Genomic DNA, 26,930 nt, shown 5'->3' with positions numbered 1-26,930 from the left:
ATTACGATTTCACAAAATAATCTATAATTTTAAAAGATACTACAAAATATAAAAATTATTTAATTTAAAATAGAAAAAAATCTGCTATTTTTATAAGTAGTCAAGAAGATACATTTGAAAAGGCACAAATTTAAACCAAAATCACGCCTTTACTATTTTAAAAAATAGCGATTTTAAATGCACTTATTAAAATTACAATCTTTTATATATATATATATATATATATATATATTATCAATCAATTGTTTGATAGGAGTTTAAAAAAACAGTATTGTTTAATGTAATATAGGCAACATAGGCTGTGAGTGTGAGAGAATCTACGGTGTGGTGCCAGCTATGAAGTTGGAAGGATCAAAGCTTTGTGTGAGGGTCAAAGCTGGCAAATTTTTCTTTTAAAGCTTTGTTTGTTTCCACCACCACCTTCCCTTATTTACACAAGAAAATCTTTTAAATCCCACATTCATTCTCTCCCCCTCCATCTCTCTCTCTCTCTCTCTCTCTCTCTCAGCCTGTTCCCATTTTCCCTCTCTTTCTCAGACTTTGTTAGAGCAGAGGAAAATGTATTTCGGTTGACACACACACACGGAGAGAGAGAGAGTGGGATTGGTTCTTCTTCTCTGCAAGAGCAACAATGGCTTCTACTTCTCCATGCCTGTCTGGTAGTGAAAAGAAGCACTGGTGGCTTACCAACAGAAAGGTAAACATTCAAATTCATTCACACATTCTCTGATCTCTTTCAAAATACAGCATTAACCCATTTTTCTGGGTTATATTTCATCATCATTGCGTCAATCTGAATGATATTTTTTCATATACAAGCTAAAGCTCTAAACAATTGAGAAATGTGGTTTCATTCATATGTGCAGATGGTGGAGAAATACATTAAAGATGCTCGCAATCTCATGGCGACCCAAGAACAGAGCGAGGTCGCTTCGGCGCTGAGCCTCGTCGACGCGGCTCTAGCGCTCTCGCCGCGGATGGAGCATGCCTTGGAGCTCAGAGCCAGGGCTCTGCTAAATCTAAGGCGGTTCAAGGACGTGGCTGATATGCTCCAAGACTACATTCCGAGCCTGAAAATGGCGAACGACGACTCCGGTTCTCTGTCATCTGAGAGCTCGTCTCAGCCGCTCTCGAGGGAGCGAGTCAAGCTTCTCGGCTCCGGCAACTCGTCCTCTGAGTTGCCGAGTCGAGATCCTAGTTTTAAGTGCTTCTCTGTCTCGGACTTGAAGAAGAGAGTCATGGCAGGTCTCTGTAAAAACTGCGACAAGGAAGGGCAGTGGAGGTAAATTTTTTTTGGGTCGTGTTAATTTATTGTTCTGTTCCATTGATCTCGAAATTGCAAATTGTCCTTTTTTTTTTTTACCTGTTAATTATTACTGCATTTTAGTTCTTCTTTTTATGAATTTGTTTAGTATTATTGAGGCGTGTTCAATTGGTTTGAGTAAATGCACAGCTGCTCATTATGAACTTTCAAGCTTTTGACCCATGAATGATTCATTTTTTTAATGAAATTCTACGACAATATCTTAAAAAAATGATTATATTTTCATTAAATAATATGGTGAGTGATGAGACATGCCGGATTAAAAAAGAAATTTACCTGACAGTACTGAGAATAGAGGAAAGTAGATCTTAAAAAATGTACTACTTTCTTTGAATTTTTCTCTAATGGTTTGTGTAAAATCAGGTACATGATTCTTGGACAAGCTTGTTGCCATCTGGGGCTAATGGAGGACGCCATGGCTCTACTCCAGACCGGCAAGCGCCTAGCCACAGCCGCATTCCGCCGCCAGAGTGTTTGCTGGTCGGAAGACAGCTTCTCCATCTCCGCCACCACAGGCACCAGCGCCACCACACCCACCAGTCCACCACGCAATGACCCAACAGACTCGGAGACTGTAAACCAGCTTCTCGCCCACATTAAGCTTCTTCTACGCCGGAAGACCGCCGCGCTGGCGGCCCTCGACGCCGGCCTATACTCCGAGGCCATCCGCCACTTCACCAAGATCGTTGACGGTCGCCGTGGGGCCCCACAAGGGTTCCTCGCCGAGTGCTACATGCACAGAGCCTCTGCGTACCGCTCCGCCGGTCGAATAGCAGAGTCTATAGCTGATTGCAATCGGACTCTGGCTTTGGACCCAACTTGCATTCAAGCTCTTGACACGAGAGCGTCTCTTCTTGAGACAATCCGGTGCTTGCCGGACTGTTTGCATGATTTAGAGCATTTGAAGCTTTTGTACAACTCGATTCTCCGGGATCGGAAGCTTCCCGGGCCGGCATGGAAGCGACACAATGTCCGATACAGAGAGATTCCCGGGAAGCTCTGTGCGCTCACGACCAAGATTCAACAACTGAAGCAAAGAGTCGCTTCTGGGGAGACCGGGAATGTGGATTACTACGGTTTAATTGGATTAAGACGTGGGTGTTCGAGGTCTGAGCTTGAGAGAGGGCATTTGTTGCTCTGCTTGAAGCACAAGCCCGATAAAGCCAACAGCTTTATCGATCGGTGTGAGCTTGCTGATGATCGCGATCTTGATTCGGTGAAAGAACGAGCAAAGATGTCAGCGCTGTTGCTCTACAGATTGCTCCAAAAGGGTTACTCGAGCGTCATGTCTACGATCATGGACGAAGAAGCGGCTGAGAAACAGAGGAAGAAGGCCACAACTGCATTACAAGCAGCAGCACAAGCAAAGCCAATCCAGCAAACCCAAGAACCCAATCCGGAAACCGAAATGAATTCCTCTTCCAAGAATTCATCCTCTTCTTCTTCTTCTTCTTCAAACTCGTCGGTTTTCCAAGGGGTGTTTTGCCGGGATCTTGCTGTGGTCGGGAATTTGCTTTCCCAAGCTGCGTTTAACCGTCAAATTCCACTCAAATATGAGGCGTTGAGCTGCTGATCGCATTGGTTGGGGGTAGAAAATTCAAATTTTACTTATGAGATGTTACCGGCAGGGGAATCTCTGGTCCATTTTTCTCTATTTGTACAAAATTAGGACTGCCGGAAAATTTTGTCACCCTTTTTCTTATTTATTTTCCTTTTATCTACGACTCTGCTTTTTATGTACAGAATTTCAGTACCGAATTTTCTACTTTTGGTGTTATGCAGCTTAAAATTTTCATTCTAAATTTTCTTTTTCTCTCCCTACTTTTGCATAATTTGTGTTTGGGGATAGTATTAATATATCCGACAACAAATTTATATGAAGTTTACCTGTTCAGACAAGCCAAAGGCCAAAGGAACACAAACTGTCCATAGTTTGCTTGCTTGGAGCATCAAAATTTGCAGTAAATCTTATCTCTGTAGTAGTATTAATGGCACTGGGAAGATTGGGTGGTAGGACGCTGATGTTGTAATTGCAGTTTCTAATGAGAGAGGGAGTTTTGAAAGTGAAAGGAAAGGAAGAGAAAGGTGGGGTTGGTTGGCTTCTTTCTCATGTCCTATGTGGCTGCATTTAATTTTCATCTGGGTAGTTTTATCCATGGGACTGACATAATTGACATTCCAATAGACTTCATTTTGTTTTCTACTCTTTCCCACCAGATTGGTGAGGAAAAGTCATGGTGAAAGAATAGCCCCATAAGCATGGGTTATGGGGGCACCCTCAGCCTCTGCCTCATCTTCTGGTGGGTTTTGTGTCTTTGAGTGCATTTGGATATGGGACGTGGCAGGGTGCCAATGGTCCAAGCTGCTCCAACAGGACAATGTGTGAAGAATCCCCCCCACAGAAGGAAAAGGAGTTGTCAGGTTTTTTCTTTATTTTTTTCCCCAGGTCTGGCTGATATACGAACAAGAGAAAGGTCTAATTTTTACACTCAATACAAGAATGCATATGGGGTTTTTAGAAAGGAGATGTCAAATCCTTCTCAACTTTATCATCATTGGTGCTTTGGGGTGTTGATTCCCTGCTACTCTGTTTGCCATCATTGCTGGTTTTTGTACCAAATGTGGATTAAAGTTTTTGTAAAGATCATTCCCATTATAAATGGGTCATCAAATTTATTCCTTATTTTAGTTTTAAAAATTATATATTTTTCCATTTTAATCTTCTTTCTTTTTTCTTTTTTTCTTTTTTTTTTTTCACTTTTTCAAAGTACTTATTTTTGAAAAGAGAATATTATATTTTTTTTTTAATGCTTTTTTTTTTTTCAATTATTGTGAGTAAACAGAACCCAACAAAATCTATCATCATCTTGTTGATACGAATATAGTTCATTATAGTCCTATTTTAACCATATTGAATTACCCAAAATAACATTTTGATTATTTTATTAATTGGTTGAGAATGCTGTTAGACCGCTACCTGTATGCTAATAATTTTGATCGAGTCAGGATTAATGGGTTGTTATGGGTTAAGCATTAGGTTCGTTTAGTTAAGTATTAATAAACAATTCAAAACACAAAGATAAATTTTAGTTTATATATATAATAAAAAAACACTCTTAAAAACTTTTATCAAAAGTCTGATCGGTTGAGAATCAATGAGGGTTTGTAGCCTATGAAAAGGTAGCATCATTATGTTACTGTTCCAGGTTGTCACTTTGCTTGGAGAAGAGGACTGTTTCCACAAAATGTTGACTATTTTTAGCTCAATTTTCAAGTGTTTTATTGGCTGGTTTTGCGTTGGTCATGAAAGCTATGATCCCTTTGGTAACCTACAAAGTCAAACATATTCCCCAAGATCTGCTTTATAATTAGCATTTTTTATCTCATTAATTAGTGTTGATTATAAAATTACAAATTCCCCAAATGTAGAATATCAACACACAAAATAGCATGCTTTGAGAACCAAGCCAAATTCTTAGAAAATTTAATATGTTCTAAGCATTTTCTTGCGGGATTTAAGACATTTCTCCAACGTGATCATTATTATTATTATTATTATTATATTAATGATTATAAATAAAGGCCCCCCTAATCGTACAATTGACTCAAATGGTAGTAGTGTTTTCTTGAGTCCTACAAATATTTACTTTTTCTTTCATTGCAAGTGATTTTAGCCCTTCATTTCTGACGAATTGGACACTTATGCTTCCACGCTACTCAATGATTATATATGTTTGCTTTTGGTTTTTCTTGCCCTAGACTCCTTTGAGCCATTCAAATTACTACAAATTCTTCTCATTCAAGAGAAAAATATATATTGAGCCTAAGAGCCTTTGGCCTTCTTATAATATGAGATGCCCAATTATCTATAAGCATTGAACTTTGTTGTAAATGATTTCCACTTTGTTCGAGCTTGCAAAAACAGATAATTGGCTTGAGATAGAGTCATATGTTGCCCCCATTTCCAAGTGGTGTGACCTTCTTTTTAGGAGGTTAAATAATTATTATATATACATAATTTTTTTTTTTTTTTTTTCTAAAATGGGTCAGAGAAATTTTTTCTTATACTATTAAACAGGCGGAATCAAGAATTTTGAGGGTGAGTTTGAGTTTGAGGCTAAAAATACATGTGAAAAATCATATATTCTAAAGACTGATATTTTTCTAACACTATTCAACGAACATATACCTAAAACATGGGTGAAACCAAGAATTCTAAGGGGCTGAAGCTAAAAAAAAAAGACATAAATTTCCTTCAAATCAATTTAGAAGAAATTTTTTCTAACCTACTTTAATAAAATGTCAAGTGCTCTTTAACATGTGAGCTACACATATTTTATTTTACATTCTTAACAGTCAGTTATTATCATTCTACTAACTTATGAACTCAAACATTAATTTTTGAGAAATTCAAATATGTCAGAAGACACTTGACAATAAAATTTCTCAAAAATAAAATTTCTGTCCACTAAAAAAATCATATATTTTGAAGACAAATATTAATTTAATACATTGAATTGATATATGGATGAAAATGAGATGCAATATACACTCCATGTTGTCATAATGACAGCCCACTATTCTACTATATATGCCCATTATATGTGTCTAACAGCTCACTTTTCACTATAAAATTTTGTCAAACTTTCGATTTTCTGTTGAATTTTATGAACACTTCCATCACACGAAAGCAGCACAAGCTACAAGTATATTATTATTATTGTATTTTTAGCTGCGCATGACTATGCATGCACACCTAGAGATTATAATTAAAGAATTGGAGAATAAAAACAAATATTTATCTAGACTTAGAATATTGGTGAAACTCATTGGTGGGAGAAGTTATAAACATGCTTGGCTGTATTCGAGTTCATCAGTCAATAATAATAAAATTATTATGTCTTTTAAACATGTAAAAAACACATCTTTTAACAGTATTATAGTGAAAAAATGGAAGCCAAAACGGGCAAGCACTCCCACCCCCAAAAGCGGACTCCGAACAACCGTCGTGTTGTTGACAACACGTTTAAAGATGAGACGAATGTCCTCTCTAAGTCTTATGAGAGCAAACGAACCGAAATTAACTGAGATTCCGACCCGATAATCTTTCCAACCCAAATAGGAAAAGTCTATCTATTTTCAATTGCAACTCTGACAAAATATTACTTTCCCGTTGGTTTTTTTTTTTTTTTTTTTTTCTCTGTTTAATATTTTTATTAGGTTAATGCAAAGGAATGCAGTATTTAATAAATAAATTAAGCTGTTCACTTTTTAAAGCATATTTTATTTTCTTGCGGCGAAAGAAAAGGTGTTGTTCACGAGGACACCAATTTTTTTGTTTTACTTTATTCTGTGGTCACTGGTCAGAGGGGGGTTTGCCTTGGAGCATCTCTCCAAGCCCTTTCATGGGTTTACACTGTGTAATTATTCCCGCTACACAATGACCGTAATACCCATGTTTTGGAAGTTTATTAAGCATCCAAAGTGGAAAATGTGAGGACATAGTAGTAAATTGAAAATAACACGTGATGTTTGAATGTTGGGAACATCGGAAAGAGGGGGAAGTCGTGGCCAGATATGATGATGTCAGTGAGAGCATGTGCATCTTCTTCCTCAATGCTCACACACTCTGAATCAATGGAAAAAAAGAAAGAAAAGAAAAAGTCTTTTTAGAGGGTGTTGTTCTAATGGTGTCCATCAAAATTCTGACAATTATTTGTTGTTTTTTTGAGGCATCATGGAAGAGTACAAAGAATATAAGTGTTTTTAGAGTTGTTGGGACTCAATTGGAACCTATTTAAACTCGTTTGTTGAGATCTGAGTCTTTTTTTCCTTTACAGCCTATTTCTTAATATTTAACTCAAAATTATAGTTGACACAAATATAATTGAACCGGGTAACGGGTTTAATCGAATTATCGTACGATTCAAATTCAACGTAAACTTAATATAAAAATAGAGAGTTACGGTTAATGAATCTAACCTATTTAATTAAATGGGTCGAATTAGGTTTGATTTATATAGTCGTATATCAATGTTAGTAGATAAACTATGGAGTCAAGAGTCATTGATGAGGTGTAAATGGTTCAGAAATTCTGTACAAGGGATAAAAAGCATACAATTTGTAGATATGACAATGTAACACACTAAAGGGAAGAGTGGTCTTGTGCTGTTTAGAAATTATGAGAAGGATCTAGAAATAACAAAGGGATTTTTCTTGTCTTTTTTCCCCTTCCAGCTGGTACTAGAAAAAGGTTGTGGTTGGACTTTCGAGCTTCTAAAATATTTAGCAGGCTCAAGATTATGGGGGAGTACAGACAGGATTAAGGTGAAGGAACAATGTGTACCCGCTCTGCTACTTTGCTTTTCTTGCCCATAAAAGTTCTGGCTTAAGCAGGAAAAGTTTAATCATGCATGGGAAAATAGCTAGGGCTACAACAGCCTTACAAATTTAATTCACATTTGACATTTATAAAAGATTTATAATAAAAGTTGTAATACTTAACCGTAAGTGAAGTGAAAGTGAAAGTGTGAAACCATTGTCATGGGTGAGGGTCTTCAGTCACTCCCAATTTTTTTTTTTTTTTTTATTAAAAAAAAAAACAACCCCTCAAAATATGTTTTCTTTAAAACTTTCAAATGTCATCGGTCCCCCAATTTTATTTTTTATTTTTAAGTTTTGTCATCGGTGCTAATAGCACTCTAACATCCAATCCCCTTTCCCCAAGTATGTTTGTTGTAATATAAATGCTAAATATTACACTCCCCCAAATTCCCAATCTTATTAGGTTGATTTGACAATACATATCAGTTCTTAGATTTTTTTTTTTTTTTTTAAAAAAAAGACTGATAAAGATTCACATATCAATTTAATGGAATAGAGGTATAGTGTGTAACATTGCTCTTGTGCTAAATTAACATAAAGGGTACATTTAATATAATTTAATATACTGAAATGATGTTCCCTTAGAAATAGCAATGAATATTACTAGAAACACAAGAAATTAGAACAGAATGATCATTCCTATTTTTTTGTTCGGTGAGAACACAAGAATGACAAATATTTTTAACTAGAATTGAATTATATTTTAACCAAATTCTCTAAAATACCTTACTCTAAAAATGATGTCACAAATTGTCAAAAAAAAAAAAAAAAACAAACAAACAAAGAATATATTCATCTCAATGCGCTTTGAACTCTTTTTAGCAGGACTATGCAGCTATGCCATTTGCACAGAAGCCTGTCGAGTGTAAACGTATTTTGGGCTTCATTCACGGCCCAGGCTTTCTCATCTTCTCCAATGGGCCTGTCTTGCTAAGGTCTTTTGGCGCCATGACCCAAAAAGGCCCATTCAAGTCGCGTTTAACAAGTAAGCATAGGAAGGGAAAGAACAATTGTAGTAAAGATAAGCTATACATCATTTCTCTCAACCATCTTTCAACCATCTTTTTTTGCAAATCTAATAAATCTACCATTGATTTGTGAACTCATGTGAATCCTACAAAAATTTAATAATAGATTCATCTATTTATTATAAAGAGATGGTTGAAAAATGGTTAAGAAAATGATTTTTAGCATTTTTCATTGTAGTAATACTTGATTGTGTCCACACATTTAATATGGGGTGCAATAGTTAAAAAAGGTTTAAAATCTGTAACAGTTATTTATTTATTTTTTTTAAAAAAAAGAGTTAATTGAGAAAAATCACCGTTGTTTATTCATCTTGTATGCATTAAAATTTTAAACAAAAAATCTCAATAAGAGAATGCTGAATAGCCTAAATTTTAACAACATTTCTAGGTAGAGAAATCCAAGCCCTTAACTATATATATATATATATACACACGACAAATGTTAGGTTTCTTAGTACTTTTTCCAAAAATTTGGTTGGTTTCAAACTAACATGACACGTTTTATGTAATTTATTATTTTAGTAAATAAAAGCATAACGTAATGAGAATGTGCCAAATCAAATTTGAAACCAACTATTTTACATAGGTCGGAGGATATTTTATCCAGACTGGTTTGAAAATATATGTCTATATATATATATATACCACCATACTTTTAAATTAGCATTTAACTAATATTTCAACACTTTCAATAATTAAGACTTAACACGTAAAATCATTAATTGAAATCAAAGATAAATTATAGAATTAAGATTTGAATTCATGACCTCTATTTTAATATCATATTAAAATATAGTTTATCTCAAAAGCTTAAGCTAATAAAATAATTATTTTAATAATTTAACTAATATTTTAACACAGTAAACATTTTCTACAAAGCATATTACAATCATTTGGAAATATTTATAAAACAATTATGCTACTCTTATCTTAAACTAAATTGATTTAGAGAACTTTCCTAATCTACAAGGGATTCCTTTTTTTCTATTTCTTACCAGAGGTGGTGCTGTGTCTGCTTTGGCTACACTTGGCACAAAACCAGTCATCTTCTGGAACACCTTGAAGTGGAGGATCACAGCAATCAATGTGGGTGCCAACCCCACAACCAACAGAACCACTTTCATCGCCGCAGATCAACATCACCTCCCCTCTATCACAAGACCCACAAACCTGGCAGGCTATATCATTGCTACCGTGATCATCTGGTGGTGTCAAGTCCTCAACAATCTCTTCCCCCTTGCTCTGCAGGGAAGCAAATGATTTCTCTGCCCAAGCATTAGTATTGTATAGCACATGTCTCTCAAGAGAGTACCCAGGCTTGCAGACATATTCCACCAAGTAATCAGCTGCAACACAGGGTATCTCGTGTTTTAAGAACTCCTGCACCCACAAATCGACACGTGGCATCCCGGGGCTGATAATGGCAAAGTCTACCCCAGACTTGAAAAAGCGGGAGTACGGAGGAGAAGTTGCTAATAGGGTCCCATCGCCGGCCTTCACAGCACGCTTCAGAGTATCCTGTTTGAGAGAAATGAAAACATGTATCAAAATCAGCCAAAGAGTTTAGAGACAAGCAGCCTATTGTCACGCGTCAGACTACAGTGCCTGCTTATGAAGCTTGCAGAAGAGAGATCATTTTGTAGAATCTATGGCAGAATTTGCTATGAGTGACAATTTATTTGTGTTCGGAGTTTCGTTTTGGTAGTGCCGAGGTATGAATATAAAATTATATAAATTAATATTTATTTTTTTTAAAAAATTTAATCATAAATGTTGCGTATTAAATTCGGATTGTATGAGAACATAAGTATAAAATTATATAAATCAATCAAAATCCAATCTATTTAATTAAACGAGTCAAACTCTTAACGTACTAATTTTGTGTTAATTTCGCATTAGATTTAAATTTTGCATGAAAAAAATATAAAAATAGATTTGGACAGCAAGCATACCAAAGGAGGCGCAATGCATTCACCATATATGATAACGCGCATTCCATAAAACGCACCATGACCTGTTCTCTTCCTCAAGAGCCGCCACTTCCTTGGAGCCTCCAAATTGATTGCACCATCTTCACTAAGGCCATTTTTGTGCCATTCATAAGGTTCCTCTGCCACGAATCTTCCTGCCTGACTACAGGCAGTAAGATAATCGGTCTTAAGAATCCACCTGCACTCGAGATCGAACGAATTAGAACATATGTCTAGTGATGTATCGCACAAAGTATAGTGATCCTAAACTTCTGACGAGAATGAACAAAGATTTACATAGTGTCTGCCAACTCCACTGGGGAGTGAAGCCTGCTGTAAGAATACATTTTTGCTTGGCAAATAGAACCCCAGCTGGAATTCGGTCAGATAAGTTGTCATTATTATGCAAAGTTTTGAATTTATAAAAAAGGTGACGTACCTTCCAGATGCAGCGGCAGCAAAGAACTTCTCCGTCCTGCGAATTGGATCTGTGGTTATTAAGTGTGTAGCCTGGTATGACCATTGATGAGAATCTCGGCAAAGTCTCCCTTTCAAACGCCGAATAACTTGTTGAAACTCCTTTCTTTGTAGTCGATGAGCACTCAATATAAACCATGTAGGTTCGGTTTTCTCGCCGTACGGATACTCTCCCACTGATGTTGAAGATTTTTGATTCACCTTTCCTGCCTTTTGATTGATCTTCCTTGGCATTATATTAGATTTAACAGATGGTTTCCTGACGCACTCTTTGCCCTGACTTAAATCTTTAACTGGCTTGTTCTCCTTCTCCCCTTCGCAACGGTTCTCTGACTCATTTGTGAGAACAGGGCAACTCTTAGTTTTACCAGAAGGAAGCAACACTCTTTTCTCCTTTTCTGTCCCCGTCCCCTCATTGTTCTCAGTCCCACTTCCTTCACCATCCACAACTTTCTTAGATTTCATTACATCCATCTTCATCTTGGTTCTACCTATAGGGCGTTTTTTCCCTTTATTCACTTTCCCTTTGAGACCGTCTAAATCTAAGCTTGTTGAAGCAAGTTCTACATTCTTGTGACAAACAGTCTTCTCTAGTTCAATTCCATTGGCGCCTTCCTCTGAAGCCATTGCATCATCATGCATGCTCGTGTTGTAGTCATTTGTAATATGCTGCACCATTTCCAAATTCTCTTCCATGATTGTATCTGCTTTATCTGTCAATATAACCACCCCAGGTTTCTGTTCATTAAGTGGCTTCTCCAACTCATCTTCAACTTTGTTCTCTGGAGCCTCAGTTTCATCACCCATCGATTCATTTCTATTCTCCATATAGTCGCCAGACTTCATGACATTTTCTGTCTGCACCTCCTTCAGTGCTTCAGTATTAACAGTTGGAGGAGACTTCTCATGATCTGCTGTCTTTTTCACTTCATCTGAATGAATTGCAGCAGCATCATGGGAGGTAGTTTTATTTACGTAGACAGGACCCTTTTGGATATTAGCAGTTGACTTAGGTCTTGAACCCAAAGTCTTTTTGGCAACCGTCTTCTTCCTAAGTGGTTGTGTTATCAAGTTATCATTTCCTCCAGGCAAGCTTGCATTGCAAGGCCCGTCAGATTTCTCAGTCGCCAATTTTTTCTTAATGGCAGATGACTCAATATCTTGCTGCTGCTCATTCTCTGGCTCCCCTTTTTCTCCAACTTCAAGTGCAGATTTCCCCATACCTAAATCTACAATGTCAGGCTTGGTGGATAAGGCAGGCTGTCTTAATCTCTGGAAAGATGATTGGGGCGTCTTCTCATAAGCGTCATTATCTTGTCCATTCTTTGCGGTTACAGTTTCAGAGGAAGGCACATCACTTGTCAAAGACTTCTTGCTACAAGTTGAGGGTTCAGTCGTTGATATGTTAGCATTTGAGGTCTGTGCAGCATTCAGATTAGGAGTCTTATCCATACGAAGGCCATCATTGCCAAGTAGAAAATGGCTGCTGGCTCCATGGGGGCCATCGATCAAAAATGTTGGTTCCAATCCCTGAGTTTTATCACCCGCCACTGGACTTGTTGCTGTGCAAGGTTTTGAATCAATACTCACCTTCGGTGACTTAAAGCTAACATAAGTAGCATTTGCCATCCTCTTTTGAGGCAACAAACCACTTGACTCTTTTCCATGAACTAAATCAGTTCCTTCCCTAGAAGTTTGAAGACAACCAGAGCCAAAACTATCCTTTGCTTTTGCTCTGAAGGGAAAGTTCTCAAAATCATCACTGACTTCACCCAAATGTGCTTTAGAATGGTCACTTAATTTGCCTGGCATTTCTCCAGAGTACATTGGAAGTGAGGACCTCCTTGAAGTTTTCATCGAGTCACTTAAAGGACTAATTGTGGCATCAGAATGAATGGGCCTTTTACCATTTCTAGAGGTAGATGTCAAACCATTGTCGACTGTCATAGGATCTAGATTTTGGTCAAGCAGATCAGGTAGCTCGCCAGAATTAGTATTCTGACAGCCAAGCGCTTTAGAAACATCAACATTATCAGAGCTTGATGCTTGACCAGATGTTTTCTCTTTTCCAGGAGTGAATAACATGACCGTTGTACTTTCAACATTCAATGGACCCTTTGGAGCAGGTGAGAGTTCACCAACTGATGTGGGCAATTCAGAGGTTGTTGGTACCCCAATTTTTGAATTATGAGGACTCTTATTCATGTTTCTCCCCAAAAATTGCTTCACTGTAGTGTCTTCAGCCTCTTCTTCAGAATCCTTAGCCTCTGCTTCCATCATCTCCAAATCATAGCCACTGTCAAGAAAAGAAACTTTAGGAGATAAATTAGCACGGTGCTTACACTTCATTTATTCGTACACGCAAGGAGTCCAAGGAAAGGAAAACCATTAAACTAATCAGGAGGTGACGGCATGATTCTGCAGTGAAAATTCTAAAAAAACCTTAAACACATTGCTACACGTTGTGTCTATTGCATCAACTAACTTGTTTGCTTAATTAAAAATATACCCACCAGACCACAAAAACAACTTTAAATAAACAAACCATGAGTTACCAGGCACTTGTAATTGTGTCTATGTGATAAACCTCCAATGTTACCACATTGGAACCTAGACATAGTTTTAGGGCAATAAGCAAAACGTATAACTCCCTCCCTTTCTCCTTTTCTTCCTTAATTTAAGGTACAATATCAAAAATAGAATCCGCAGTGCATCTAATTAGTTAAAAGTGTGTGTCACTCAGGTCATGCAATAATTGTGTTCCAGGCTCCAAGAACTTTACTAAAACAATCATAAGCTTCTTTCCTTCTGTTAGAGTGATGAGGTGTATTGGTGAGGTGTCTTTATTCCAGAAGATGGATGAGGTGTCCCTAGAAGGTGGTGAGGTGCCCCTACAAGTTGTCCTAGGGTGAGGTGTTCATATTCCAGAATATTGTATTTGTTCCTGGATTGTGAATGCCTTATATATAGACCACGAACCTCTCTTTTGTTGAAAACACAAATCTTGACACCTTTTATTTCTATATATCAATCAATCCTGTGGATTTGTGGGCAAATGCATGAACTGTAGGCCCTCAAGGTCAGGATTCAAGGGCTGATATCAATACCAAAAGAATAGACTCATCAAATGAGCGGGAATTAAAAATATGTCATAAGGAACAACTCTGCCTATGCATGCATGTAGGCATAGGATGTAATTAGCTTCTCACCAACATAGAATAAGAAAAAATGCAAAACCCCCTTCTCCCCTCCTCTCCTTTCCAATGCAGTCCGCATGGAATATATTCTTAGATGCATACCACAGAAGTATAAAATTCAAGAACACACAATCTTGGATTCAAATGTCTCACCTCTTGTAATAATTATCTTCTGGAAGAAGTTCCCAATCCCTTAAGCTACAGACGAATAAAGGCGGTTAGATAAAAGAAAAACTTATCACTTCATACAAAAAGGCATAGAATCTCAGTTAGGTTATGAGATAGAATACTTCGTATCAGTATAGACTTCAAAAACAAACATAAAAGAATGAATAGCACATCAACATACCAATCTTCCAACCATCGATGATTGACAAGCTTTATCATCTTGACTTTTTTGGCAAGTTCATACTTCTCCCCTACATATAATAACATACTCCATTAAAATTTAATACTACTTCATAGGCCACAGATATAGCGATCATCTCCAGCAAAATTATCCACAATGACCAACCGAGTATGGCAAAAAAAAACCACATGCTTTTTCTGTAAGTGTGTCTCATGTCATTCAATTAACAAAAGTTGCTAGGGAATATAAAACAACTTTAAGACATTTCAAGAACCAAGATTTACCAGAGTTCTGCAGTATTTAGCAGAGAAGCTGGTCATGGAAAGTCCACCATAACCATATAATTTATTGGTCAACAATTTCAATCCTAAGCCATTATGCAATTTGTCATTTTCACAAACTTAGATCAACTGACACATTCAACCAGTTAAAGGATGAAGACTACAATAGAATTCTTGTTTTGAAAAACCCAAAAATGATTGGGTTTGGTTCAAAAAGCAATAAATAACTTGTGCTCACTAAAAATGCACAACAAATGCTACCCAAAATAAACTATGCCTGAAGAGAATTTGAACATGGAACAAAAAGAAGATTACAGCAAATAAATGCAGTATAATACAAAACTATTAATCATATTTCATTTTATACACAATTTTTATTGAGAACACGGATTACGCACCCTCAAATTTATAGCAAATGAGATGAGTAACCTTGTTTGCCACCAATGGCTTAGAGAACCTAGCACCCATCAAGCTGACCATAACCTGAGAAGTAGAAAAAAAATCAAGTCATAATACAATGTCCTTTCATTAAACCACTGTCTCCAGTAACTCCTAGTAGAATCCCTACTCAAAGTTGAAAAGTGGCACTAGGAGAAATGTGTACCATAATGTCATCTCGATCTTGCCGCTGATATCCGGTTAAGCATATAACTAAATTTTTCGCACCCGGTATCCCATTCAGATCCTTGAGAGGCCTGTACATAATCTGTTAAAAGCAAATATAAATATCTAATAGCACGCAAACGGTATTACGAGGAGAAAAAACTGATTCCAAAAGAAAATGTAGATTACAAACTAGTTTTTGGCAAATGATTTCTAAAACCATGGGTACAGGGTCATGAGAATAAATGTCTAAGTTTCACACAGAGTCTACCAAAATCTAAAGAATAATTTTCAGAAATAAGTGCTTCCTGCTGATTCTAATCAGCCTAAAGTGCTAGATTGATTTGAACATACATATACAAAACTAAAGCAAATAAAGAAAACCATGAAACCACTTTCTAAACCTGATAAACCACAATTAAGCAACACGTAGCAAAATCTCCTCTAGTTCATACCAAAATTTTCACTTTGACCAAGACATATTCAACTATGTAAATGCTTATGTCAATCTGAAAATTCAGTCTACGTAGAAAACCAGATAAGAAACACACCGAAGTGGAATCAACGGGCATTCCAACATCAAAACTATGATCAACCCACAAGGCTGTGACGAGCGTCTTGCCGTCATTCCGTGCAGCAATACACACAGGATCATCCTACACAACACACATACTAACTATAAGCATACACAAACACCAACAGAATTCACCAACAAATAATACAAATCTGGAGCAAAAAAAGGTGGGTGGTAGATAGAGAGATTTTTAATTAAACAATAATAATCAAAGGCAAATGAAGTGAAACCAGAAACTAGAGCTTACATAAACAAGCTTATCCACAATTACATGAGTACAACTTTGGCTATACTGACCAGCATCAACTCCACCGCCATAAACAAGCCTACCTCGAACCTACAATAATCGCAATTTTCACCAAATAAATTCAATCAATTACCAATCAAATCAAAATAATCAACAATCCAAAACTTGAGAGAGAAAGAGACCTTGTTTTCATTGACGGGATCGAATCCGAAGAGAACGAAACGGACGTCGAGAAACGCAGTGGAAGGGGAATTGCTTTCCATCGGGGAATGGAATTTCAGTGAGGAAATCGAAATCCTAAGAAGAGGGAAGTGAATGAAGGACTGGCAATGAGAGTTTGAAATGAAGGAGAAGAGGAAAAGAGGGTTTTGTCATTTGGTGAGTCTTTTTTAAAGCTTGTCGAGGAAGAGTGAAATAGTGGGAGGGAATTCGTTGATTTTTTGATTTTGGTGCTTTGGCGGGACGACCAAAATATGATCGTTCACTGTCGCGCCACGTTGCACTTGAAAGACGTAGATTTGTGACACGTGTAAAGTCCTCTTTGACACTCAGATTCCTGAAATTCAAGTCGGGCAACTATCGTGGGCGTGAGTTCTAAGCCCAACATTTGGAGCTTAAGTGTGTCCAAGCCTTGAGTTGGAGATAAGGTTTCATTTAGGGCTAGAAAAATAGGTTGTTGTGTCGGGTTCAAGTCAACCTACTTGACCCGCTAATCCTATAAAAGTCATTTCTTCTACTTAAACTTGAGCACGACTCGTGAGCAACCCGATTGACCTAGCTATTTGACCCACTTGTATTCAAAACACAATCTCTTTAACCTGGTTGACGTAACCTAACAGGACTCGTTTGATCTGTTTCAATATATATATATATAAGCGGGTCAACTTGTGGGTCAAACAAGTCAACTAATTTATGATCCTGAATTCGTTTATGCCAAATTCGAACCCTCTAATTTTGTATTGAATTTATGGGTTGTGTAAAAAATTGTCAGCTTTAATTTCATCCATTCTACACCACGCGTCTCATACTAGGTACAATCTTTCATGAGCTGGAGACCACTTTTCAAAATTTCTTTTGTCTTTATTAGGATATAATTGATCTTTCCCATCTAACCATAATATTTGGCACATAATTGACCCTATTTTGGCCCAAATTCTTCAATCTATTGTGGCCTATTTTCAACATATATATTGTTATTAAAGGCCCATCACTAGCTATCGTTGCTGGCTGCCAATATCACTTGGCCACCGCCGCTGGACACACCATCTCCAACCATTTTTCGGCCATCATCTCTATGATAGATGTATATTCCATATATGATAATTACCATATAGGATCGATTGTAATCATGTTAATAGTGTTATTTGATTACCATACTTTAGCGTTATCTACACAATTTGTTCTATAAATATGAGTCTTTTTGTCTTGTAAATTTCATTAGAGAAAAAGAGCAAAATGTAGCTCGTTTGAGCTTTTTCCTAGTGGTGGATATAGGTGTCTAACACCTAATTACCTGCAAATCTTTATCTCATTTTCTCCACTTTTACATTTAATTTTCCATTGCATTATAAGTTTCTTCAGTTTTGTTTATTGCGGTACTGCAGATGATGAAGCAAAGGCATAAGGTGGAGAGAAAATTGCATATTGGCCGGGGAAGAAATTGGGCTGTCAAAGAACACGGAAGTTGCAAGGGTGAATAGGAAGCATGCAGCCATGAATAGGAAATTTAGGATGATTCATGGGGTAGCATCCCTGCTGGCTCATATCATGTACTTTGCGAGCCTAATTATGCATGCACTCGTGGTACTTGGCAACTAAAATCAATCTCTAGTTTCAATTTGGTTCCCCTTTATTGGGAAAGAAGGTAGGTGGTACTTTGAATTCAAAAGTACTTCAAAAAAAAGGAACCATTCGAATATACAATATGTAAAGAGAAAGGCCCTTTCGTTGTTTAGTTGTCGATGAATTATAATGACAACGGTCACATGTTATATTTAACAATAATAAAAATGCCATCTCTTTGATGTTGTTGAAACACATAAAATGTATATTAATTAGCAGCTGAGCCATATATATTCTACAAAAATTGAGTAATTTTTTGATTAAGAGTTTTTGACATTGACACGTCAGAAATCCCTTCTGACGTGTGTTTCTTGACATATCTCAACGATTAAAAAGGCGGGTGCAGTGGCGGAGCCACATGTAGGCCAGAGGTGGCCACGGCACCCACAAGAAATATTAAAAAATAAAAAAAAGAGCAAAAGTCCTGCCATTGAGCACTCGTCCAGCTACATAGGGCCCCCACAAAGAATTTTTTATTAAAAAAAAATTGAGCACTTGTCCATCTATTGAGCACACAATCAGCTACATAGGCCCCTCCAAGTATTAAAATAAAAAAAATTGTTTCTTTTCCCTCTTTCTCACGCACTCACTTATGAATTCTTTTATTTTTTGCATTTCTGTCTTTTTGATATAGTGCGAACATGTTATATTTTTAATATATCAATTTGAGCACATATTTATAAACTTTTATATATGTTTTTTTGTTTTTTACGGCCCCTACATTCTGAAACGTCTGGCTCCACCACTGGGCGGGTGTAAAAAAATTCAAGTTTTTGACGTGACATTTTCACCACGTCAAAATTTTTTGTTATGTTAGAGTTATTATACATAGCTCCATAGATAATTTGATAAGCCAATTAATAATTTTTGTTATGTGAGCCCATGATGTACAATTTTTGTTATGTGAGCCAGCTTTATCTTATCCATCTTCCGGGGAAAATGAATATCTCCAGAAAAGAGTTATCAACACGTTTTTATTTTTTCTATTTCATTTCTTTGCTTGATATGGTGTAATTATAAGTTTCCTATTTTTTATTTTGTTATAGTCTTTCGGCGTAAGTCTTGCAGATTTGATTAACGTGTATATATATATATAGCATTGTAATGCCTTCTCCTTGATCACAAAAATAAAATATAGTTTTCACACTTCTGTTATGAGAGATTGGCGCGCTCTCTACGTATCCCCTTAAAAGTTTATATATAAAACCTCCATTTTGCATACAGAGGGAGAGAGAGATGAGTTGGCCAAGGAAATTAGTAGCGTTCGTGACTTTCTTATCAATGGGAGTGATATTCTCGCCGGAGAGCTTTGGATCGAAATCGGACGGTCAGATTTCGACGAAGCTTGCTCCCTACCTCAAACTGACATATCTTCTCAGCTTCTCCACCGCCTTTGGCACCGCTCTCTGGGTCACCTTCCCTGCAGTCTTCGTCTTGTTCCTGTAACACTCTTCTCTTTACATCTCTTATCCTTGTATATAGTATGCATGCATGCCACCAATTCTGTCATGTTTGGTTACTCGGAAAAGTAAGTAAAAATTTCAACTACTGAAATTTCACCAATTTCAATTCTAGACCGGTGGATTTTTTACGCGTCACTAGTGACACGTCACCAACCCGTTAGTAACCTTTTTTTGCCATTGAAATGTCACCAATTGCCCATCACTAAAACCGAATTATTTTGTAGTAATCTGCAGAACAACAAAAGAAGGTTGTTTAGTTATGTGTTAGAATCTATATATCGTCATTATTTTAAGAAACATTTGCATTATAGTAGCATTTTCGTAAGCTATTTCGTTGAAAATCCGTTTGACAATTCTTAGGAATCTTCCAAGGCATCTGTTTGGAAATCTGCGAAGCAAGTTGTTTCCCGCGAGTTTCATTCTGGTTGGGATCTGCTGTGCAATATCAGCAGGCTCGTTTGCGTATCTGCATCCATGGAAGTCGTCGTCTCCAGCTGAGAAGTACCAACTTGGGCTCTTGCTGTCTTCGTTGGCATTCAATCTCTCCAATTTGTTTGTCTTTGCGCCCATGACCATCGAGGTAATTACTTAAAGTTCTTACAAATTCCCACTTTATGTAACGTGGGTTCGTCATGTTAAAAGTGTTAAAATGATGATTAAGTGATTTAATTTATCTCTCCGTATCAGTTTAATCTTTTAAAATCATTGGTAATTTAATATGGTATCATAGCCAAATGTCATAGAATCGAATCTAGACTCCGTCTAATCACCTCATTTAAATTAAATATTCCACGTATTGGGCCTAAAAATAGAGTTTGAACTCACATATAAGGGGAAGTATTAAAGTGATGATTAAGAGCATGTTTGAGATTGCGTTTGAGAAATAGAGATTTTAAGTAAAAAAACGTTTTTTGGCAAAAGCTTCATTTTCAAGCTTTTGTCAAAAGTGAGTTTTGGTCATGTTTAGGTTTTTTTTATTCTTAAAAACGCTTTTAATTTTTTTTACCAAATGATTGTTTTTTTTTCAAACGAACTTTTTGAGTGTTAAACGCACTTTTAGGCTCATCAAACGCAATCTCAAACAAATTCTAAGTGATTAAATTTCTCTCTTTCTATCAACTTATCATTTTAAGATAACTAGTAATTTAACAGTTGAAAGAGATGAATATTGTTCTTGTCCATTCTGAGAATGATCGTGTGGAGTATATAAACGGTTTGCTCATTGCTGGTGGAGTTTTTGATAAGTCTGTCATTTTGTTTTGTTTAATTATTGTGGTGCAGATGATGAAGCAGAGGCATAAAGTGGAGAGAGAATTGAGTATTGGGGAAGAAATTGGGCTGTCAAAGAACATGGAAGTTGCAAAGGTGAATACAAAGCTTGCAGCCATGAACAGGAAATTTAGGAGTATTCATGGGGTAGCAGCCCTGGCTCAAATCTTCTTCTTTGCCACCCTAATTATGCATTCATGGTACTTGGCTGGAAAAATCAATTTGTAGTTTCATAGCTTTTGGCGGTTTGGTGATTTTAAAAATATGGTTAATGAAAAGGGTAAGTTTTAAAAATGTAATTTAAAGAATTACAATTTGATTTTTAAAATTGTACATTTTTTTAAAATGCATTTTTGCATGTGATTTCAATACATGATTTTTTTATATTTTTAAATTATCCTTCTTCTTTTTTTAACACACTGTCAAATGAAATTCTTTAATTTTTTTTTTGACATGTCCGCACAAGAGGGGGGAGGGGGGATTCGAACTAGAGACCTCTACTTCATTAAGCGTGATCCCAGCCGATTGAGCTACCTCTTGGGGACTGAAATTCTTTAATTTAAAAAATAATAAAGTAAAACTAACCTATAATTTAGTTTCCTTTATTGGGGAACGTAGGTAAATACTTCCAAAAAAGGAAAGTGTACGATTAAACATAAAGAGAGGTCTTTCATTGTCTAGTTGTCTCATGATCGAGACTCTGTGAATTATAATGACAGCGTGTCCCATGTTGATAACAAATTAACAATCGTTTGACTATTCATGCCAACAATTAAAATACAAATAAATAACTATTTCAGAGATAAGATATATATAGATATATCCAGAGCCATTCCCCTTAATGTTAATGATGAAAGAGATAAATTGTATATTGGCAGCAGTCTTTTTCTTATTGTTCTTCTCTAAAGGTTATTATCAATGCGACAAGCCAAATTCTCTCTCTCTCTCTCTCTCTCTCTCTATATATATATATATTGTGTGTGTGTGTGTATGGAGAGGATGGAGTACTGTCTAGCCTAGCTAAAAAAAAAAAAATCAAATGAAGTCTACCCATACAAACTCTTAAACCCCTTTCAAATTAGTTTTTTTACCACCTAAAAAGGATTTTTTTTTTTTTTTTTGGGTCTTTTCTAGTTTTGCCTTTGGTTGCCACCACTATTGTATGCTTGTTAATTAGGATCCACAAACCGTCCTTGTAAGGTTGTAACCAATTTTTCCAATTGATTAAAAATAAATAAATTAGGATGCACAAAACCATTCTTGTGCTTTTCAGGGACTGGATTGTGGCCCTTCGATACAATAAAGTAGACGAATTATTATGAGACCCCAATGAGTGTGGGATTTATTTATTAGACCAGTAATTTTATAAGTCTCTTTTGTATTTTTTTTTAGTCTTTTCAAGAATGATGTGACTATTAAAATTATAATTGAACTTGTGATTAATCGTTGTTAAATTTTGATCAAATAATAATTTTAATAACCACATTATTTTTGAATAACTCAAGAAGAACACAAAAAAGATTCGTAGTATTACTCTTTGTTAGCCCTTTTATTAGGGGGGTGCTTCTAGAGCAATAATAAACATGCCAACAATTAAAAAACAAATAAATAATTATGAAACCCCGATGAGTGTGGGATATATTTGTGGCGTCAAAGACCAAAAAAGACGAAAATATCAATGTCCAAAATGTTTCTTGTTGGCTCCAGAATCAGAGCTTTTACACAAGTTCCAAGCATGCCAGGCTGATGCTAGTGTTGTTATCGAGATTATATATATATATATATATATATATATATATATATATATACTGAATTGGGATGCAATATAAAATAAAATAAAATAAATGAGGATATATATTACATAAGATCATGCCTCTGCAAATTAGATCAGATCCGATCAGTAAGATATATTTATATATATCATGATCAGGTTCATTTCGTTTTCTTATTCGAAAAGGGGAAAAATGGCTATATATTAAGGGAGGATAGAAGAGAGAACGTGAGAAAATGCTTCTAAAGTTGCATAATTAGTTAAATAACATGTTTTAAAATTAGCACTACAATAAGTTTTTACAGCCTTCTAACCCTAAAAAGAAAACAAATAAAAGTGAATATCATAAATAATGCTAGAAAAATTTCAATAGGTGAAAGAATCCGCTTTCAAAAATAATAAAAATTGCATCCACAAGTCATATTAATACAAAAGCCTAAACTAATGGACTAATAGTTTACTTAAATATATTAACTACTCTCTTTCTTTATATATGCTTTCTCTCAATATATGACTCGATACTTATAAGAGCTTTCTTGAAAAGAGTTATTCATTCACAAACCCCAAACTGCACTGTATTGCAAATACTTTGTTGGCAAAACTTAACACATTGCCATTCATTGTAAAAACATACTATATAAACTACTAAAATACATTAATGTATATTTCAAAAAAGACTAAAAAACTAAAATTAATGACATCAAAACAATTACTTTTACGAAAAAAGATTAAAATCGACCACTCCATTTGTTTTGATGGATTATCAAAAAGTTCCATTGGTTTTTAATTTTGTCACAAAGATTCTCCATGACCGCAGTTTGAGCTATGGTCAAATAGATTATTATATATGTTAATATTTTGTGAATTTTCTTGACAAAATACTTGAGAAATACAATTATGCCTAAAAAATTGAGCCCTCTATAGCCATTGAATGACTTTGGCAACTTTGTTGTTTCGATCTGTTGTCATTTTTTCAATAACTGTTTGACATGATTGATCTTTAATAAAATATTTTATTTAAAAAAAAATTAAATACTCTTTTACCCCATAAAGTTTCAACGGTTTATTTTTTTTTTTTTCTTTAGAGTTTCATTTTTATCTCGTATTTGTGGTTTTCATAATTTAACGGAACACTACATTAGCACCAATCAAATGTCGCTACGTATTATATAATTAATTTTTTTTTAAAATTTTTTTTTTTTTTGTGGCCGAAACAATTCCCAGTGAATTTGGGGGTAGTTTCAGGCCTTTCGGCCACCCTAATGGCCAAAGGGGGTGGCCGGAACCACCCCCATATGGCCCGTTTGGGGGTGGCTCAGCCACCCCAAGGAGCCCAAACCTCCCTCTCTAGCCAAAACCCGTGTCTCTTCGGCATCTCGCGCTCTCTACAAGTCCACCTACTGACCAACGCCAGCCTCCTCCAACAACCCATAGGCAATCCAGGTGAAGAATCGTTTTTCCTCCTCCTACTTCTTGCTCAAAATTTTTAATAAGATTTTTTATTTACATTTTATTTATTTATTTTGCTGCGGAGGTGGGCATCCATTTGTTTGCAGCAACCATTTGTTTGCTGCGGACAGAGCCTTGTTAAACAGCAATGTGAGAACTTTTGATCCTTATGAGTCATGGGGTGGCTCGCTACCCCCAAATCAGCCAGATGGGGATGTCCCGGTCATCCCATGGCCACCCACAAATGGCTAAGTCACTCTCAATTCTTTTTTCTTTCTTTTTTTAAAAATGGGAAAATTACAGTTTACCCCTCCAAAGTTGTCAGCGATTTGCAATTCGACCTCCAAAGTTTCAATTTTTGCAATCCACCCTCCTAAAGTTTCAATTTATTTCAATTTAGGCATTCCGTCAGTCAGAGCCGCTTTGACTGACAGAACAGTGATCACGTGCGACGCACGTGATCACTTCTGACCTTTTTCTACCGAAAATGCTCCCATCACTTCTAACCTTTTTCTACCCAAAATGCCCCCCATCCCACAGACTCTCACTCCTTTGTTTACCGAGAACGACGACGAGCATGTCGGAGATCACCTTTGATCTTAACGCTGGCCGGCCAATTCCAAAGAGAGACGTTGAGATTTAATCATCATTTGGATGCAGAGAAATTGAGAGAAAAGAGAATTTCGAGTGCTTTGGTTGTGATTTTTTTTTTTTTTTTTGACTTTGAATTCATTGGAAAACGAAAATTTTATTTTGGCTGAGCCAGTTGATTGGTCGGGAAAAAAGGAACAGATAGGTAGTGAAAATAAGAAAGAGATCGGTAGTATATAAAATTTGTAAATTGATTGAGTTTTTTTTTTAAAAAAAAAAAAAATCTTTGTTTGGTTACTGAGAATCTGGTGGAAAGGAAGGAGCGAATGAAAACTGAAAATTGTTCAATCCTATCCTTTTGCAGTGGTTCGTGTGGAAATTTGAATTCTCGTTTGAAATTTTATAGATACACTGAGCTTCTCACAACCCACAAGAAAAACCAGAAAGAATATGAAAACACACAAAGCAAAAATTTATTGCAGATATTAGCTTGGCACCAACAAGAATATGAACAAATATCATTATATCAACAGCAATTCTTCATTATAATAATCCTATCACTGTATCAACAACAACAATCTCAACCTCCCTGAAATCAACCGCCGTCTTACATAAACTTCAGAATCATGAATATCAGATGAAAATAAAAAAGGAAAAAATATATATATATATATATATATGATCTACTAAAGTAGATCGGTATTGCCCATATAATGAAAGCAGATCTTGGTCCATGGAGTCCCAAGAAGGTAAGAACTCCAACTTGTCCGATGCTTCTTCGGCCAAATACGATATACAAGTGGGACTTGCACTATGAGCAAGCTGTGCGAAAAACCGTTTCTTTTTTCCGGTTTCACAACAACTTGAGCGAAATGGGGTTCTACCGGGAAACCATGGATTTTTTAGTTTTCGCCATTGGTTATTGGTTGAGCCACTGGAATGGAATGAGATAAGAATCTATGGAGATATATATATAAAGAAAATAAAAAAGATAAATATCAAACTCAGGTGCTCGTCAATCCTGAGATTGGAGAAGATTCAGATGGCTGGAGGAAGGTCCCACCGTCCCAGCGTGCAGTTTCAGATCAGAATCAGATGAAATCTGGATCAAAAGGTTTCAGATTGATGTTGAACAAAAAAGAAATGATCAAACGGAGAGAGAGAGAGAGGGAGAGATAGAACAGGGGATGGGAGGCATTTTGGTCTCCAAAAATGCCAATAGTGATCAAGTGCGTCGCACGTGATCACTGTTCCGTCAGTCAAAGCCGGTTTGACTAACGGAATGCCTAAATTGAAAAAAAATTGAAACTTTAGGGAGGTGGATTGCAAAAATTAAAACTTTGGAGGTCGAATTGCAAATTGCTGACAACTTTGGGGGGGTAAACTGTAATTTTCCCTTTAAAAATATAATTTTTTAATTAATTATATGACACGTGACGACATTTGATTGATGCTGATATGACGTTCCGTTAAATTTTAGACGGAATTTTAACGGAGGTACCATCTTGGTCATTATGAAAATTACATGTGCCTCCTGTGATAAAAATGAAACCCTAAGGAGAAAAAAATAAAATGTTGAAAACCTAGGGGGCAGTATTTAACCCTAAAAAAACTGATTAAATTTGGATAGAAACATACATATACTCAATAAAATTAAAAATTCATGAAACCTTTGGTGAAACTTCTCGAGAAAGAGTGAAATAGTAGAGGTTTTTTATTTTTATTTTTTATTTTTTTATAATAATTATTATTTTTTATAATTATTTTTTATTTTTTTTATTGAGACATGCTATTCTTTTATCTCTCATTATTATTATTATTATTATTATTCAAATTTATTATTAGGGGAAACTTCAGAAAGCCCCCTGAACTTCCAGCCGTTTTGAAAAACCCCCATGAATTTTCAAAACTCTCACTTAGGCCCTTTGAACTTTGGTTTTTTCTCACTTTGGACCATTTTAACGTTAAAGTCAAACAATTTGACTTTTTATACCAATTTTACCCTTCCCTAAAACTACGTCGTTTTGTGTCCTAAAACTACAACACATACCCAGCCCAAAACGACGTCGTTTTAGGCATTAATTTTTTTTTTTTTTAAAAAAAAGCAATTT

General features: G+C 36.0%; 3 protein-coding genes across 4 annotated transcripts; 2 read left to right on the top strand and 1 right to left on the bottom strand.

Annotated features, from left to right (window-relative positions):
• The first annotated feature begins 431 nt into the window (after window positions 1-431).
• Window positions 432-3,126, top strand: LOC132170438 (uncharacterized). The gene is made up of 3 exons (XM_059581424.1): window positions 432-697; window positions 867-1,282; window positions 1,688-3,126. Exons 1-3 carry the CDS (start codon window positions 632-634, stop codon window positions 2,895-2,897), a joined length of 1,692 nt encoding a protein of 563 aa, XP_059437407.1. The 5' UTR covers window positions 432-631; the 3' UTR covers window positions 2,898-3,126.
• Window positions 3,127-9,608: 6,482 nt separating this feature from the next.
• On the bottom strand, window positions 9,609-16,775 carry LOC132171163 (BRCT domain-containing protein At4g02110). Of its 2 annotated transcripts, XM_059582405.1 has the most exons (10): window positions 16,617-16,775; window positions 16,435-16,524; window positions 16,165-16,269; window positions 15,615-15,716; window positions 15,409-15,493; window positions 14,730-14,799; window positions 14,534-14,578; window positions 11,146-13,479; window positions 10,689-10,905; window positions 9,609-10,254 (listed from the first exon to the last, which is right to left on the bottom strand). In XM_059582405.1, exons 1-10 carry the CDS (start codon window positions 16,695-16,697, stop codon window positions 9,721-9,723), a joined length of 3,663 nt encoding a protein of 1,220 aa, XP_059438388.1. In that variant the 5' UTR covers window positions 16,698-16,775; the 3' UTR covers window positions 9,609-9,720. The 2 variants fall into 2 exon arrangements, with proteins under 2 accessions (XP_059438388.1, XP_059438389.1); XM_059582406.1 differs by lacking the exons at window positions 16,435-16,524; window positions 16,617-16,775 and having other exon boundaries at window positions 15,615-15,705; window positions 16,165-16,225.
• A 2,737-nt stretch (window positions 16,776-19,512) lies between these two features.
• Window positions 19,513-21,236, top strand: LOC132168453 (uncharacterized). The gene is made up of 3 exons (XM_059579441.1): window positions 19,513-19,718; window positions 20,100-20,319; window positions 21,021-21,236. Exons 1-3 carry the CDS (start codon window positions 19,513-19,515, stop codon window positions 21,234-21,236), a joined length of 642 nt encoding a protein of 213 aa, XP_059435424.1.
• Window positions 21,237-26,930: the final 5,694 nt, after the last annotated feature.

Source organism: Corylus avellana, chromosome ca2, assembly GCF_901000735.1.
Source record: "Corylus avellana chromosome ca2, CavTom2PMs-1.0".
Lineage (NCBI taxonomy): Eukaryota > Viridiplantae > Streptophyta > Magnoliopsida > Fagales > Betulaceae > Corylus > Corylus avellana.
The sequence above is the reverse complement of the archived record's forward strand: the minus strand, read 5'-3'. Positions and strand labels throughout refer to the sequence as shown.